This window comes from Apis florea, unplaced genomic scaffold (assembly GCF_048593485.1).
Source record: "Apis florea isolate Af1SG1 unplaced genomic scaffold, ASM4859348v1 contig_3785_pilon, whole genome shotgun sequence".
In the NCBI taxonomy this organism is placed as follows: Eukaryota; Metazoa; Arthropoda; class Insecta; order Hymenoptera; family Apidae; genus Apis; species Apis florea.
Genome location: NW_028256852.1, coordinates 399921 through 413499, shown reverse-complemented (window position 1 = coordinate 413499; position 13579 = coordinate 399921). Strand labels below are relative to the sequence as shown.

The window sequence follows — 13579 nt, the reverse complement described above, 5'->3', positions numbered from 1 at the left end:
TTAAATAGAGTGAGATGGCAAAAGAACGAGAACATTCCACGCATCAGTTGGAGTACCAATATTACAGTATAACAGAGCTCTTCAAGGAAAGTAAATACACTGGCATTTTTTTATATAATTGATTATTTTAAATGAATTTTAATGTAATGTAATATAATATACATATTATATAATTCCTTATTTAATAAAAACTTACCTCAAATAATAAATACCTCAATAATAATTTTAATAAATTCCAGAATGTACACATACACACTACTTTATTTAAATATACTTTAAGTAAATCATTTTATGGTATAAACATATTTAAATCTATAGCTAAATCGTTGTACAACAATTTGTCTACTTACTAAAATCCATAGCAGTAAATCAAAACACATCACAAGATTTCAGATTAAAAAAATTAAATGTGTTTTTCTACACATAAACTTGCTTATCTTCACATGTATAAGAAAGTCTAATATGATATATGAATCAATTTGAAATTCACCGAATTTCATTAATTTCATCAATTGAAGCATCAATTGAAAAAAACTTTTGTGCCTATTTCATTTGAATTCTGAATATTTTTTATTGAAATTATTAAACAGAAAAAAATAATAGTCGAAATTCAATATTTATATTTTAATCATATCATACTAATGCCAATAAAGCTTATATCCATTAAAAAAGTCATATAAGCATTATATATTTTTTGTTTCCGAATTATTAATAAAAATATATTAAAAATATTAATATATTATATTCTCCCTATACATGCATATATTTGAGATAATAGAGTATTTAAGCAATAATAACAACGTATATGATAGTTGTATTTATCTCCGAGTATTTATTTAAAAGAAATGTCACACGTAAATAACGATTAAGAACATAACGCACATTTATGTTAATATTAGAATCATTTAGTTGAAATTTTCAATCGAAAATTAAACGCCTTTTGTTCAATTATAGGATTGATATTAGATCATATTAGAATTTCAATATGAATAAAACGAACGAATTTTTATAACGAGTTTTAATAACACGTGCGAGTAATTATAACTTGGATGATTTCGATCGTCCGTTATCCATCGTCTAAAAATTGTTCCATATTTTATTTTCATATTCAATATTATTCAGAATACAGAATCCTTACTGATTTTGATAATTCTTTAATATATTATAGAAGACAAGAATAATTTTTAAATAACTTTTTTCTTTATGTGTTACCACCGCTCGGTTTTTATTTTCAATATATTTGCAAAAAAAGATTATTATTTTATAGAATTTATTTTATATACTCTTATATATATATCCGTAATTACATATCCATGGATATACGATCACTACTTATCTTTTGTTAATGAAATATATGGCCACAACAGGCAATTATAACGAATGAACTAGTTAAAAATCTATTTTCTCATTATGATAGGCTTAAAATGTTTCAAATCCAATCCTTCAGATCTACGAAATATGAAAAATATAATATAAAATAATCCTTGGACGATCGAAATTAGAATGATTGAAATTACAATAAATCAATCATTCCTAATATCTATCATTGTATACATATTCTATATTAGTATATACATATTCTATATACTATATATAAAGTGTCTCAAAAATTTGTGAATATCTATTAACTGGAGATTCTTGATATAATCAAGCAACATTTTCCTTTGTTTTCGTTACGATTCTGTTAATAAATTATTGATTATTAAAAAAGACAAGCCAATTATAGAGTATTTGTAGTTTAATCGAGCCGCGATAGCATACACTCAATAATTTACTTGGGTGAAAATTAAAGCATTTTTTATTGACATTTTGTCGAATAAAAGAATACAATTCCTGTCAAAATGTTTTTATTACAACTGCACTTGTCATTTAAGTTCGCTTCTTTAATCCGTAACGCATTAAATAAATTTTGACATATACTTGGCTAAATATCAATTACAGCGAATAATTATTGATTAAATTAAGACTTAAAACACAAAATTTAAAAATATTGCGCATTTTTATGCAAAATAAATCGTTATATTTGTTGTTTTTACATTTAATAATTATTTCTTTTTATTAAAAATAATTATAGAATAAAAGAAGTAAATAAAATAAAAGAAGTAATTAGATTAATATAAATAAGCTAAAGTAAAACAATTGAGTCTATGTACTATTATTTTTTTCAGTAATCATCTGAAAAAAGTTTTTTTCCTATTTTATAAATTAAAATATAAACTAAAAAAAGATTAATTTTTTTTTTATATTTTTGTTTCAATTAAAAAAGTTAGTCGTTAATTGTCAATCTTTAATATAATGAAATCAAAAAAAGATAAAAGAATATTATAAAAAATGTTTTTATTACAACTGCAATTGTTCTAATTGACTAATTCAAAAGATTATAGTTTTTATAAATTTTTAATAATATAATAATTTATAGATTTATAATATGAATTATAAATTGCGGATTGAGTAAAAATATCAAATTATTAAATTATTTGTAATAGATATTTCCTGAAAGATATTTCCGAAAGATTAAAAAAGAATGCTATTTCTTTTTTGTATTCAGATTTAAGTCATAATACAAAAAAAAAATTAATATATCAAATATAATAAATGATTATGAAAGAATATAAAAAATTGAGAATGGCTTAAAAAAAAATAAATAATATATATAGTATTCTTTGATCACAATTTTTGAATTAAGCTTTTTGAATTGAAATATAACTTAAAAGTATAAATTAGAAATCGCAAACTAAATCGGATACAGGGATACAAGGATTAAACCAGAAAAAAAACATATAATTTAAAAAAAACATTTAATTTCTTATTTTTCTTTAAAAATAATATATTTTAAAAAATTTAGAAATTAAAAATAAAAATTTTAAAAAAATTAATTTTTAGTTAAAAAAGAAAATTATTGAATCTTTAATTTCTTCTTTTTCTTTAAAATTAATTAAATTTTTTTGATTATAATAATTAATAAAAAAATAATTAATCTAAAAAATACAGAATTTAATTAAAAATTAAAACATATTAAAAACATATTATTATATAATTATTATATAATAATTAATATTAATTAATCAATAATAATAATTATTGTTAAAAAAATTCAAGAAATTTCATTAATTAATAAATTTATTTTCATTTAAATTTCATTTTTTCTCTGTTATCTCGCAAAAAATTTAAATTATTTCGACGAATTGATTATTTTATTTTTATTATTTTAAGTTTTTTATTATATCAATATCGATATTTTAAGATATCGATCATCAATCAATTCGTTACGATATTTATAATTCCCACCAAAATGAATACTACAATTAAATTTTGCATTCTGTTGGTAATGATACGAGTGACATGAAAATAGTAATGGAAATCTAGAGCTCTAGAATTTGGGTCAGAAATACATTGCATATTACATGATTAATCTATTCTTATAATATCTGTGGTAATATAATAACGGTAAAGAAGTGTTATCAATTTTACGCATTTACAAAAGTATCAAAAATAATGGGACGAACTGTATACGCAGAGGAACGTCTTCACAATTATTTAATATCTTTAGCAAAGCCGGATGAATATACAATAGGATTAATTGTGGGACAGGTTCGATTTTTGTATGTTTCAATTTATGTTATCTTTCCTGTTTTCATTCATTTTAAAATATATAATTTTTAACATATTTTTTTTAGGTTATTTTATTTAATTTGTATTCTTTTTAAAATTGATATGTTAGATAAAAGTTTAGATAATAATTCAATTTAAATTTTTAATACATTTTATCTAAATTAAATTATAATTAATATTACAGAGTACTGGTCAAAAAGATTATATTGTACATTTAGCAAAAACACCACCACCTATTGGTAAAAATGTTGTAGAAGAAACATTGCTTAATACAATAAAATCTGAACAAAATACTATTGAAAACCACATTAAATCAGTAAAAGATATACCTGAGAGTTGGGTTGCAGATCATGCAAAACATGTATATCCATTTTATTTTAAATAATTTTATTATTAAATAGATATAATTACGATTTTTAAATTTTATGAAAATTAAAAAATTTTAAATACGATTATTTATAGGTCACTAGAATGTTACCTGGTGGAATGCGTGTTCTTGGTACATTTATTATTGGTCCAGAGGACAGTATAAATGATAACAATATACAAAAATTTAAATCTGTTCTTACATCAATGCATAAAAATTTATTACACAATAAATATTTATGTGGGGATAATAATGAAGAACATCTTATTTTAAATTTAAATAGCATTACACAAAAGTATAAAAAATTATAATATTTAATAAGTATATTTTACTATATTTTAACTTTTTATTATTTTAGATACACTTGTAAATCTGTAGAAATAAATAAAAATGGAATGTTTAAATCAGTAGATTGGAAATTTCAAACTAGAGCTACCAAATGGCATCAACTTGAAGCATTTATAAATTTTGACCGCCTATTTCTTATTGCTGCTAATAAAGATCCAGAAACTCTTAAAAAACAACTGCAAGATATTTTAAAAACTATATCAGATATTGTTGAAACTTCTCTTATTGTTATTGAAGGAGAAGTTTGGTCCCCACATGATACATTAGAAGTAATTAGCAAAAACAAAAAAGATGAAAAAAATTGTAAAAGTAATGAAAAAAATAATAATGACCAATCTATTCAAATTAACTTATATATTCCGTGTGTGAGTATTTATTTTTTTTCCTATAAAAAAATTTATCCTAAGTTTGAATTTTTATATTTACTTTAAAAACTACTTTAAAACTAATTTTCAAATAGAAGAAAATATTAAATTTATATAAAGCATTAATAATTTAATTAAAATATTAATGATCTTATGAATTATTAGCAAGAAGAAAATATTAATTCTGATGTGAAGGTAACGCCATGCTCTGCTTCTATACGTTTGATTGGTCAATTAGTAAGTAGAACTTTTGTTCATCAGAAAGCAATTGTCGAAGAAGCTAATACAGCAATAAAACAAGACATAATAAGATCATTAGCAAGTAGATTAGAAATGCATTGGGATAGTTTGATTGAAGAAGAAAATGGATCTCCAGAAGGTATCTAATATATATATTATATATATATATATTATATATATATTAAAAATTTATGAAAAATTCATTTCATTATTCTTTTTCAGAAAATATAACATTACATGAACCTCCAAGGAGAGTATTAATAGCATTGCCTGAGAGTAAAATTACTTTATCGGATTATCTATTTCCTGGTGAAGGACCTCAAGAAGCTCTTTTGTCATTGCAAGAACTTTTAGACTTAGAAGTTCATGAAAGTACTGTTCAAAAAGATATTGAACTTGAAGCTGGTAAATATTAAATATTTAAATATATTACATATAATATATATATAATATATATTATATATATATATAATACGTATATATTTTCCAAATAGATCCTGCAGAATTTTATTTTCAAAATAAAATTGATGTAAAAACTGTTGATCTTGGTATAGATTCATCTGGAAACCAAATAAAGGTATATATCACAAGTTTTAGTATTGCACTTTTAATTATAATTTTTGCTATTATAATACATAAATTTTATTAATATCAAAAATAAATTTATAAAAGAATTTATATTTTATTATAATATAAAAGATATAAATATATATATTTGAATCATTATAATGAGTGCATAAAAGGAAACATTAGCAAATAAAAACAACTGTTTTGACATGGTGATAATATATTTATGTGTACAGAGACAAGTCGTATTATCTGTAAATTATCATGTAAAAGTATTAAATTATTAATCTATATATAATCTATATAAATTATGTATACATTGAATATATCTAAAAACAAATTGTATCAATAATTTTATCCTAATATTTTATGTCATAATTAAATATTTTTGTAAAATTATACATACATTTGAGGTAAAAACAAATGATTGAATAAAAATCTTTTAATAAATAGTACTTAATTTCTGCATTTCCCAAAGTATTAATTATTACATGCATCATTTGATATTTAAAAATTTTAAGGATTTTATATTATACAACATATATCGCAATATATCTTTCATGGTATTATTATAATAACATCTACACAATATATACATACAATATTATACACTCATAATATATACAAAAAAAAAAAAATAGTTTCAAAATCGATGTAATATTTTTATATAATAAAATAAGTGATAAATTTGTTTGCAATTCATCATATAAATAATATCCAATTTAAAAATATTGACAATAATATTTTTTGATCAAATTAAATAATGACATGCAATGTCAATGCACAAATTATATATTTAAAAATTAGGCAGTGATATTTCTATTTTTAAAATGCTTAATTCATTGACATTTAATAAATTGTTTAAATGCTTGCAAAACTATACTAACATTTATGAAAATTCCTGTATTTACAAAATTTTCTTTACACTGTACATAGCAAATTGAATAAAAAAATAATACTTCACTTTAATGTGAAAAATTAAAATCATAATACTTCATATTTCCAGTAATAACTGATTACTAATACAATTAAAAACTTTAATTTTTAAAACTTATAGTTTTTCTGATTTTTAAGAATTATTATATTTTTAATGTTTAATTCTAAAGCATTTACACATTTTCTAATAATATAATTTGCTCAACAAGTTATCTACACATTCTTTCTCTCTACTTTGATATTTAATGATTAATTTTTATTAAAGAGTTTTAAATATAGATACATTAATTCAATTAGAATTTAAATGTTTTAGTCCAGTACACTGCATGACAAAAATAAGATTTATGAATTATGAAATTATTCAAAAAAATAGATATAAATTCATATTAAGTTGATTAAATAGTGCATTTTTTCTTTAACTCAGATATTTTTTGTTTATGTATAATATTAAAAATATCATAATTTATATTAAATTACCACAGTTTTATAATTTTTACACAACTACTATATATAAAATATAGAGAATATTTTCATTTACTAACTTTTTATAATAATAATAAAAAAAATATGTAATGATTGGAATGGAATTAACAATGCTAAATATCATAAATGAATAATGCAGATAAAAGAAACATTTTACATCACTATTTTTTTATTAATTTTGTATTAAATAAATTAAAATTTAGATAAATTTATTATAAATCAAACAATAATTTAATTTTTTTATTCAAGTAAGTTTTATGATATATTATATAATAATAAATTTTAAAAAAGGATTATACGGATATAATAGAGAAAATTTGATCTGCACTATTCTTTGGTAAGCATTGATGATTTTTTAAAAATTTTAAATCTAATTAGATAAAAACTTAATCTATAATCTAACTAGATAAAATCTAAATCTAGATAAAATAGATTAGTTATACTGCTCCCATTTTTATAAGTCCTGCTTGACTGCCTCTACCAACACTTGCATCTTCCAATGAATCTAAGTCTAAAGCAGACTCTATCATGGTAGTATCTTGTAACAATCTAAGTCTAGATGCAGACAAAGGTGTTGTTACAGTTACCGAAGGTATAGAAGATGTATCCAATGTAGATGAAACAACAACACTCTGACGGGAAGGCAGCGGAGCAATTTCATCGATATCAATTGGAGCTATATTAAGTGATGCTAGTGGTACTTCATTGGTAACAAGTTGACTCACGCTGTTTGTAGTACTACCTAAAAACAAATATCCAATAAAAATTCCAATAAATAATAAATTGTACAAAATAATCTAAACATAAATATATATATATATATATATATATATATATATATATATATATATATATATATATTGTCATTCATATATATATATATATACACATACATTTCATACATAGTTTTAAATATAAGAGTTTCAATAATTGCTATTAAAGTTCAATAAAAAGCCATTACAAATTTTATTGCTTATTAGCAATAAAAATTGAATAATGCAACTCATTGCAAAAGTGCACTACTAATTGTGAAATTTTGTTTAATTTTTGTTTAATTTGTTTTATTTTGCATAATAAAGAAAATAAATCAAAACTAAACTGCAATAAAGAAAATATCCCAAGCAGTAAAATATGTTTTCTATGTGTATACAAAATGTTAATATATTCATGGGACACTTTTAAAAGATCAATTCCAAAAGCTATAATATAAACATAAAAATTGATATAAAAATATCATTAAGATTTATTTTTTAAATTATAAATAATTTAAGTTTGCATTAAATGAACAAAGTAGAAACAGAATGAAATGTGTTGAAGACAAAATTATCTATTTCTATTATGTTTCATCTAATTATTATTGCTTATAATTTAATAAATAAATCTCAATCGATATTTTTGTATATCAATTCTTTTATTTGTTTTAGATATTAGAATCAATCTTTCACGAATATATGTATTAATTTATATATGTCTGATTAAAACTAAAAATTATAGTAATAGATAACTTATATGATCACGTAATATACAAAAATTTTAATATTATACATAGAAGCAAAAATTTATAATATATCTTTTATACATGAAAATATCCATATATTTATATATACATATATAACTATACATATATTTATTTACATATCATATTTTCACAATCCCAGTACCAAAAATAAGAAAGAATTAATTAGTCACAAATCCATAAACCCTTAAATTGATATAAGATTTTGACATTAGTTTTTAAAAATATGGGATGTATTGTGTTTAAAGTGTTTATTAACAGCTATTAATAAATATCTAAATATATTCATTCATATTAAACATAAACACAATAATGAATGGAATAAAGGAAAATTAACTTACCAAATGGTATGCTCTGAGCCCTCGATACAGGACGTAATTTTTAAACAACAAATAAATATAATTTATTGAATCATATAAAAATATGTCTAAATAAGGAAAAATTTAAATTTATTTTATATTTGATGATAATTCAAATTTATATTTAGATTAATTTTTTTATGCTTTAAGATTAATATTTTAAAATAATTGTGTTCTATTTATTTTCATTATAATGTAAAAAATAATTATTCGCGTATTTTTTACAAAATATTAAAAAATTGTAATGAAATTAATATTTTAGTTTTTTTTTCAATCAAAATATATAATATTATAACAAAAATACTAATTTCTTCCTTTTTCTTTATATGTAAAAAAATCTATATATGTATATTCAATACCAAATAAATTATCAAAAAATAAATAAATCTTAATAACAATATTAATAATAATCAAATTCAACTTGTATTTTTATCCATAAAGATCTATTATATAAGTCATAATATAAGAAAGTATAAACAATCACATGATTAATGATTACTTTTGTTAATATTTAATATTTTTTAATACTATTATTTTTGCTAATAATATTTATATGCATAATAAAATTTTGTTTATTTTATACTAATAATAGTAGAATTTATATATTGATTTTAACATTAAAATTATTTCCTAACAATTATAGCCATTTAGATTTTTTCCTTTTTCAATAAGTAAAATAATATTGGTTTAAAATGAAGGTAAGTATGAAATTATTATAAAAAAAAAACATTAAATATCATCATTATCGCTTATTGAACTCATGATAAATCTTCGATTTAAAAGATCTTCCTCAATATTATCATTTGGACATAAAGAATTTTCTGCATAAGAGAAAGCATTAGTTAAAGGTCCTGAACCAAATCTGTTAACTGCTAGTCCTATTGCATTTTGACCAATAATTGGCATTCCTCCTGCTCCTAATATTCGTGACATTACAACAGTTGGCAAAAGATTCTTTGATATTGGATATTTTAAACCATGAACAGTGCATCTCAAATTATTATATTTAAGAGTATGAAGTTGAGATATTCGTAGTGGATCTTCAGAGTAACATTGTGGAAATTTTTGAAGATCAGTGTAATATTTATCATTAATTTTATATCGTACAGAATCTTCAGAATATCTTTGCGGATATTTCTGAAGATCAATACCAAATTTTTGATCACTAACATGATCATATATTAAATTATTATCCGAACATCTATGATATTCTTCCCTACATTTATGAGAATATTTATGTAAATTCTCTTCACACCTACATGGATATCTTTGAAAATCTGGATTTTCTATTTCTGTATCATACTTTACATGTTTTATGGAATCCTGAAAACAATATTGTCGGGGATATGCCGGAACATAAGTATCATCAATGTACTCTCGTGAATATTTCGAAAGATCCTCCGGGTAATGAGTAATGTGCCTCAAAAGATTTAACTCACCATTTATTGATTCAATTTGTGACGAATGTTGATCAGAAACAAGATTGTTCATAGAACCTGTGAGATCTGGACTAGGATTTGTTTGAACAGTTGTACCATTAGACTATAATAATATAAAAAAATAATATATAAATAATGATATAAATAAAATACAAGAATACTAATAAGTATTTAAATACCTGTGGTTGTATAATTTTTACAGTACCATAAGTTTTATTATTAGTAATTACATTGTCACCACCAACTCTTTCTTGTTCTGCGCGATATTCTGGAGTTACAATACCTCTTCGATCTATAAAATTAGATATAATTAAATAATTTTTATAAAAAATAAAATAAAAATATTAAGAATATAAGAATAAATTACCAATTAAACTAGGTGGCGCTGGTCCACACAATACATAGAAACAATTTCCACATATATTTCCTTGACTATATAAATTGAAACTTTCTTGCCCTGTTTTAATAGAAAATGATCCCTTAATCTACAAAGATGATTCAAATTATTTTAAAATTATTCAATAACTTCAGATACATAAAAAATTAATAAAATTTATAATATTTACATCTTCATTAGTTGTCTGATTACTAGTAGTTAAATATGTATGAAAACCAGCAAGACCAAGAATACTCCAAACAGAAAAAAAACATATAACTGCTACAACAACACTTCCAGGAGATATCCTCACTGCTTCTAAAAATGGTCTATCATCTTTTGTGACTAGAATTAAATATATGAAAACAAAAAATACCTAATTTAATTTTAATATATCTTTCTAATTCTAATATTTTATATTTTTTTTAATTAATATACTTACGCATTATTAAGTGCGTAACAGCACATGCAAATATGAAAACACAAAGAAATGCCAAAGAGACAATAAAGGCATAAAAATATCTGTAATTCCTCCTACCAACACAATTTCCGACCCATGGACAATGATGATCAAATCTCTCTAAAAAGATAATTACATACTTCTAAATTTCCATAAAAATAATTTTAAATAACAAAATAATTTAAAATGACAGATCATAAAAAATTATACATACCTACACAGTTGTCACATAAGCTACAATGTGAAGCTCTTGGTGGTCTAAATATTTTACAAGTAAAACAATATTTTAATTTTACTGGTTGTCCTTTAACTAATACTTCTTTTGTTCGAGGTGGAGGTCTATACATTTTAGAATTACCATTGTTCGGTACCTCTTTACAACATGTAAAAAAACGAAGTTTTTAATTATAAATTACATTAAATTACATAGATTATGTTAAAAAAATTGAATATAATTTTTATAGTATAAATACAAATATAATTAATCATAAAATTATATATTTATTTTTAGGAAATATATATTTATATACCAATCTGTTTTTCAATATAGGCAGCTTCATCAAGAGTTGCTCTTGGAATAACACCAGGATCACTAAAACTTGTTCTGAATAAAGCGGACATTACAAAAATAAATAACAAACCACCAATAACTGGAATAGCAGGTGTTATATGAACTGCTAAAAATGGACAACTGAAAAATATATATAAAATTATTAAACTAAATCTTTTCATATCATAGATATATACATGTATAATTATACATATACATATATGTATAATTTCTAATTTAAATTAGAAGATTAAAAAATATAATCTTACTCAAAAGCAAAAAATAATCCACTTGTTCCAGCAATGAGACACACAGTCACATAAAAAACTCCAGTTTGTGGTGCCATCATTACTCTACCATCACAACAAAATCGATTTCTGCCTGGGAAAAGTTCCCATTTTCGTGTTATGTGAGGCATTTTGTGAATATAAACAAATTACTTTATACACTATACATATGCACAAGTATGTATAAAAAATAATCTGTTAGAGTTATGCAATGATTATTTAATATTACCATATAAAAGTTCGAACAATCATAGTTCATCTTGGCTTACTGTTCTTTTTTGATCAACTGCAACATATTTATAAGTTCATATTTATTGAATTAATTCATATTTATATTTTAATTTTTGTAACTTCTTACAAAAATTATTTACAAATATTTAATTTAAAATATTTATTATTTGTATTTTCATATACAATTTTATTTCATACAAATAAAAAATCAACCTACCATAAACTTAATATTATTCAGTATAAAACTGTGTTCTTCTTGTCAAAGTAACCTAATTGTTTCGTTCACTAAAAACATGATGATGCTCACATTTCATAAAAATCCACATTTTGAAAATATTAAATAAGATTATTTGCTTTTTTCCATATTCTATAACAGTTATGAACTCACTTTCGAGACAGCATTGCTACTGTCTCAGAGACCACCGATTTCAAGAACACTCAGGGTCATAGCTAAAGAAAATCAAAAGCGAAAATTCATTTGTAAAGATCACTTTTACGTGACATAAAAACAACACTTATATATTTGTGATATAAATTTTAAATTCGCGACGTACATTACATTTCAAAAACTGTTGCATCGTTTTAGTTAATCAACTTTGCTTCAATGACAATAAGCTATGTATTTACGAAGAAATTGTTGGCCGTCATGTTTGCTCGAGATTTATATGTGCTTCCCTCTAACGGAGTATGCAAAAGCACCACGTGATCTTATTGCCATGTGACCTAGCACAAAAACCGATTTCGATTTCAAGTAACTTTTATCGTTAAAATCAATAATAAAAAAAATTGTGATTTTGAATACACAAAAATATATAAAAATCATATCATATCTTCAAATTCTTTATATATTATTAATAAGAATTTTACAAAAGATTAAAACTTTTAAAAAGATAATATAAAATTATTAATTTTTTAATAATATAGACTTTTAATGAAAATATATATAATAAAGAAATAATGATAATTATACAAATTATTAATTAAATAAAAAAATATAATTCATTTTGAATCATGAAATTGATTATTTAATGATAAAAAGTATGCTTATCATTTCTATTGTAAAATAGGTCGTCGACGCAATGCAGTATATCGTCACATATACATGCACACATTCAAATGAAATCTTGAAAATCGAAGAATCCCACTATAAACGCCATCTTCAGGTATGTTTAGGAACAGAACAGCGGCGATCCTAAAATTTTACTGCACATACAAACTAACCCTGTAATATTGTCTCATAGATCTATAGATCAAACATTCTAAGTTAAAACTATTTAAAAGAAGATTTAAGTCAAGTATTGTTGTATTTCAATAATATTTATATTATCATAATATTAAATAATAATTTATATTTTAAAACAATAAAAACATAACAATATAATAATATAATACATAATAGGTAAGCGCGTTCCAATTAATAATATATTTCTCTTTTATTATTAC

At 21.8% G+C, this 13579-nt stretch overlaps 2 protein-coding genes across 5 annotated transcripts; one reads left to right on the top strand and one right to left on the bottom strand.

The window, feature by feature from the left end:
• The first annotated feature begins 3237 nt into the window (after nucleotides 1–3237).
• On the top strand, nucleotides 3238–5949 carry LOC100868697 (protein odr-4 homolog). Of its 2 annotated transcripts, none has more exons than XM_086915498.1 (7): nucleotides 3238–3591; nucleotides 3797–3973; nucleotides 4075–4274; nucleotides 4338–4692; nucleotides 4858–5071; nucleotides 5155–5337; nucleotides 5487–5949. In XM_086915498.1, the coding sequence occupies exons 1-7, from the start codon at nucleotides 3496–3498 to the stop codon at nucleotides 5579–5581; spliced, it is 1320 nt and encodes a 439-aa protein (XP_086771624.1). In that variant the 5' UTR covers nucleotides 3238–3495; the 3' UTR covers nucleotides 5582–5949. The 2 variants fall into 2 exon arrangements, with proteins under 2 accessions (XP_086771624.1, XP_003695732.1); XM_003695684.4 differs by having other exon boundaries at nucleotides 5427–5949.
• On the bottom strand, nucleotides 5702–12831 carry app (Palmitoyltransferase app). Of its 3 annotated transcripts, none has more exons than XM_031917831.2 (11): nucleotides 12691–12831; nucleotides 12354–12586; nucleotides 11888–12191; nucleotides 11599–11759; nucleotides 11283–11441; nucleotides 11051–11188; nucleotides 10799–10953; nucleotides 10600–10717; nucleotides 10412–10524; nucleotides 10233–10335; nucleotides 5702–7660 (listed from the first exon to the last, which is right to left on the bottom strand). In XM_031917831.2, exons 3-11 carry the CDS (start codon nucleotides 12034–12036, stop codon nucleotides 7356–7358), a joined length of 1401 nt encoding a protein of 466 aa, XP_031773691.1. In that variant the 5' UTR covers nucleotides 12037–12191; nucleotides 12354–12586; nucleotides 12691–12831; the 3' UTR covers nucleotides 5702–7355. The 3 variants fall into 3 exon arrangements, with proteins under 3 accessions (XP_031773691.1, XP_086771621.1, XP_086771620.1); XM_086915495.1 differs by lacking the exon at nucleotides 5702–7660 and adding an exon at nucleotides 9218–10116; XM_086915494.1 differs by lacking the exon at nucleotides 5702–7660 and having other exon boundaries at nucleotides 9218–10335.
• Between the last annotated feature and the right edge of the window lie 748 nt (nucleotides 12832–13579).